The sequence below is a fragment of the Etheostoma spectabile genome, unplaced genomic scaffold (assembly GCF_008692095.1).
Source record: "Etheostoma spectabile isolate EspeVRDwgs_2016 unplaced genomic scaffold, UIUC_Espe_1.0 scaffold00000189, whole genome shotgun sequence".
In the NCBI taxonomy this organism is placed as follows: domain Eukaryota; kingdom Metazoa; phylum Chordata; class Actinopteri; order Perciformes; family Percidae; genus Etheostoma; species Etheostoma spectabile.
The window spans coordinates 14,846-20,079 of NW_022602566.1; the positions used below are offsets into that span (position 1 = coordinate 14,846).

General features: G+C 41.2%; 1 protein-coding gene across 1 annotated transcript; it reads right to left on the reverse strand.

Moving 5' to 3' along the window:
- Positions 1–4,008: 4,008 nt before the first annotated feature.
- LOC116674412 (heparan sulfate glucosamine 3-O-sulfotransferase 4-like) lies at positions 4,009–4,873 on the reverse strand (the record flags this gene model as incomplete). Its single annotated transcript, XM_032506892.1, has 1 exon — positions 4,009–4,873. A coding segment is annotated over one exon (655 nt), but the record flags the coding sequence as incomplete, so codon positions are not given.
- Positions 4,874–5,234: the final 361 nt, after the last annotated feature.

Here is a 5,234-nt window from a genome sequence, read left to right on the forward strand (position 1 = left end):
ACTCCCCTCCGTGTGAAATACCAAACTCCTTACATTGCAAACGTTTTGCTTGCATCACGTAAAACTGCCGTAATCCAGGGGTATTTCCTACCCAGTCCCCCCGGTCCCCGCAGAGACGTTTTTACTTTTTAGCTACGTGTTCATCGGGTCCACCAGCCTGAGCCTCCATTTCATCAATGAATGAAAATAGCAATGGGTAGGCCCATTTACCCAAATGTGTGCCTAGCCGCCCATGTAGCAGCTCACGGGAGCTGGCTGCAGGACGACTCAATCCCAATGACCAGTTTTTAATGTTTCAGACTATAACTACTCAAGAGTCTGCTCTTGAGAATTTGTTCTAATTTTCCGGACAATTATGGGAGGATTTGGGATTCGTAACCACTGTTTGTATTTCGGGATTGTCACAAATTTTTCAGGACGTCTGGTTACCCTATGTGCATGCTATATGTAGGCTGAATCGCAATCGTGTCAAGAGAAATATGATTGGCAGGAGATGACAAGAGACATCAATGATAGCAAACCCAAAGTCACTCTTGTCATTAACACAGGCAGCACCCCCACTTCCCAAATCGATTGGAAAGTGATTGGAACGATTGTTAGAAAATGTACAGTTTATATTATTGTGTCTTATCAAACCTTAAGAACGTTGTGTTCTCAACCCTGCATTGTGTCACTTTGTTCTCTGAGCTTAAGTCAGAGTTCAAGCCAGTAGATGATAGGATCCAAACCACAAAACAATCGGGATCAGATTGTTTCATAACAGTGATGGTTATTACAGCAACTTCACTCTTAGTTTCAACATCTGTTTCAGCTGTGAAATCAACAAAGCAGGGTAACACTAAAATAACTGTAATCTGTGGTACAATTATGAGGATTCTTGCTGAAGAAACAGAGGGGATAGACATTAGTGTTGGTTTTGAATCATATCAATTCAGTCACTAATGTACAGTTTGTCCTTGGCAACCAGTGGATGCATTGTTCTTATTTTCTGAATAAGAAGCCTTCACTCCTCCTATACACCTGAAGACAAAGATATTGGAAAATAAAGAATAAAAGGAGAGCAAGAGCGGAATTGTGCTTAATCCTTATTTTGGTGATCAATAAGATTATGGTGCATGGGTACCAGGCACATTCAATGAGTAACTAAGCCACCTTGGGAACATTTCCATGCAGATACAATTGTAATATGGATAAATGACTGATTTCATTTCAGATGAGAATGATGAGTGTAGTAGGAGTGTGTGCATCTAATTTTCAGCAGACTGTATGTTACCAATACAAATAAACAATGTTTTTTAATTGAATTTCAAACCTTTGCACACCTTTTGTCTTCAAGAAATTTGGATGTGAATGGGCACCAAAAGAAGGACATTAGAGGCTAAATAAGTGTATTAGTGGGAAGTTCATTGTAGAAGTGGACATCGTTGTGCCTCAGCGTGTAACCATTGAGTCAAATTAAGTGAAAAACCAATTAGTTGTTAATAATGGATGCTTCTTCTACAAACATTCACGTTTCTGCAGCCAAACTTTTCACAGTGGTTTGGTTTCAAACTGAGTTTCAAACTTGTTTTTGCTGTATCCTTCAGTTATTCCCTACAGCACTATATAATTATAGATCATATAACAGAAAAGTGAACACTTTGAAGCACCTCTCATGCACAGATTATAGCTTTTCAACCCAAAATAAACACACAAGCTGCAATTGCAAATAATTTCAAGTGCATCCAAGTAGCTTTTTCATGCTGTGAATTACCGTTTCAGCTCTTTGCCACATTGTCAGTAACGACAGACAAATACGAATTTGTACTTCACTTTAAAGCGATGGCACAGGAGCAGTGACAGTTTGAGCAGGCGATGCTCATCTATCATCGCAGTCTTCTTTACTTGATGCTGATGAACCACATAGTGCTGCATGACCCCCACCGGGAGGAACACATGAAGGACAGCTTAGCATGCCTTTTATGCGTCGCAACTCTCGCAGGATATATCACAGTACTCCGCCTGTACCTAAAACAAGCAAGAGGTACAAAAGAAAAAAGTGTGTTTGTGCGTGTGTGTGTATGTGTGTGTGTGTATCTGTTAACGAGAGGTTGGATCCAAGTTTTGACTTAGGAAAGGAATTCCCTCATGTGTGTCATCCTGGAAATGCAAATGATAACCGGAGTGCATATTCATAAATGGGAAAATGGAGTCCTCATCTTTCCTAACAACCCTGTAGGGTGCCTTCTGTGGATTTCTTTGAGCATCTCTACACTGAGTAGGAGGGACTGTCTGGTTTGGAAGGTAGATTATACACGTTCCAAAGCTTGAGTGGGAAAAAAAAAGTGAATAAATAAATAATCATACAGGCTTTTCTTAAAAGTATGATTAGCATGTCTTGCTTGTAGATATCTTTATACGGGGCGTGTGCCTATTCTGAAACCACATCGACTCTGAGGATGAAGTTTGCGGAGAGAGAAAGAGAGGAGAGGCAGAGAGATTGTCAAAAAAACACCAAAAGATGGCTAGACAGAGAAGCCTTAAAGTGGAAGTTGTGACTCTGGGATAGTGAGACTCAGAGGTAAGTGTTCAGGCTTGGCGCTACAAAGGGCAGTATAGTGCTTACTTTGATTGAATCAATTGCTCTGTGTAAGTAGCTGCTGGTGCCGGCCTCCCCAGGGTGACAGAGAGGTCTGCAGAGAGTGAACCAATCCAGCCATCCATGGCAAGAGAACAGGGAAGATTAACAGAGCAATGCATCATAGCTGTAGCAACCAGTGATGTGTAGCAGACTGTATTTATTGACTCATTGGCTGTATTGATTGTCTCAATTGATGAAAAGTCCAGAGACAACAGACAGACGCACAGCAATTATGCAAAATAAAGAATAAAGAAAAAAATGATGGGTCATGTTGTTATTTCATTGCATGAATAAAAGAGCATTTCACAGCAAAACCCTGTTATTTTCATCCACCCATTTAGTTCTGTTGATCACAATTAAACCTCTGATTACAGCACATTTCTCTGCAACACAGCATCTCGTTCAATTTAAGTACATACGGTAATGGCTTGGTAATTTACCTGGGCATGTATGTAGCTTTTCCTTGACAGTAAATTCTCTCTGACATTGACATTGTTCCAGCGGCAGCGGCTTATTTAACACGCCATTAATCTCTAACGACAGAAGACCGCGTCGCAGCAGATGTTTGTTAACAAACTTCTGCACGGTCCTCTGGTGTTGTTCTTCACCCTCATTGACATGTGTTACTGCAACAAGAGAAGGGTCGTGAGGCAAACAGTCGAGGACTGCGAGAGTTACCTGATATTTTGGGTGGGTTTTGTGCGACGGGAAATTGTTTCTGTCAAGATGCAGAATTTTTTGATCCAAAGCTAACCCTCGATATTTGCAGTAGACAGATTATTTGTCAAATTATGCCAAAAATCACTGATACTGCACCACATCTGAGTGCATGGTCATCAGTATGCTAATGTTTAACTAAGCAGTGAAACAATCCAATAATTGAATGATGGTCACTGTACATCAGCTCTCTTTTTGACTATGTGTGCAATTAATGAGTGCAAAGCAACCACAACACTGAGTAAATGAACACTTTGGTAAACTTAGACAAAACAGGATTGTCTCCACTCAGAATATGGACAACTGAAAAGATGAGCATGTGTCAGAGGATTATTGTACTATATGTCTTATCATTTTTCTTTCTCTTCTAAAGCAGCAGGACAGTGTGGAAAGACATAATACAGAACACTTCATGGCCTTAGCTATTGAAATAGAATAGCCTTTTGTACTTGATGCTGGTGAGTGGGCGTGAGGGCAACAAACTGCAAAAATGAAAGTAAAGGGAAAAGAAACAGGCAGAGTTTGGCCTTAGGGCTCATGAGGTAAGGACACTTAACTTATCGCATGCATTGTCATAGTCAACATGGTTTTTATATCAGCTCTATGCTTTAAAAACAAAATGAATAAAGCATCTCCTTTTCACAAATATAAATATTTTTATGTTTAGTATATACAATAATGAGTTGCCATCATCAACAACATTAGTATCGAAGGGAGAGAAAAAGCATGTCAGTAAACTCTTGCTAATGGATACAGACACGGCAAAGACAGCCATGATTGATTGGCGTGCTCAAGCGCTCCCTCTGAAGACAAAGCGAGACAATAGTAGTTTTATTGAAGAAGGCTGGTGGTGTGGCTGCGCTGTGCCATGCCACAGTCTACTAGTCCTGAGAGCTATGAGATTCATTGTCCCCCTCCAGCTCCCATTCAAAGTTCTGGCCAGTCATTTGGTAGAACATCATGTTAAAGGGTTTGTAGAACTTGTGCAGCCGTCGAATCACATCTGGGTCAATTTTAGGGTGAGTTCTCCCTTTAGACTTGCCGAGGCATCTGGGAGTGCTGCTGTCCTCTGGCTTCTTCAGACACGGAAATCCTTTAGTTTTATTGAAGTAAAAGTGTTTGTCTGTGACGATCCGTTTTAGTCCCAAGAAGTCCTGCACTTTGGCCATCTCGCCTGCGGGATCCACAATGAGCCTTTCCCCACTGACAAAATGCATTTGGGAGAGAGGGAAATACTGCATCCAGCTCTCCAAGTGGAGCGCATATATTCCTATACGCAATGCACTCCATGAGGCGTCTATAAGACCCAGCGTCCGATTCTTAAAAGCCAGGACCTCAAAGGTGGGAATCTCAGGTTTCTTGGACAAAGTTTGTGTGTAGTCTGAAATGGCTCTAGTGACAGGATTACGCACCACTATAATAAGCTTGATGTCCCTGGCCATGGAGTGGATCCGCTTTGGGGCATGGTTAGTCACAAAGTAGCTGGGCGTCTTCTCCATGGTGATCTGCCCTTCCAGCGTTGAAGGCATCAGGTCTCTGGGAACACAAACAGGGAAAGAGAGAGAAAAAAAACAGCTTAGCACATTATTATCCTCAACACCTCTTGCAGTGCAAATAAAATACCCAAGGACACAGTGCGAGCAAATTTATTAAGCAGTGCATTATGTGATATTACAAGTGAAAATAACTGTTATTATCACTGGACATTATTTTGTGAGGAGAAACATACAGCTAATTACATCCATGGAGTAATATGCAAGAGATAAAAGAAAGAGGATGAAACGGCAGGCAAGCAAGTATGCTCATTGCTTAATTGACTCCATCTGTGTTACTCCAGGAGCTGTTTTGGAACTTTAATAATGAGTTCGCCGCATATCATTAATACTGGGGTGCCTAG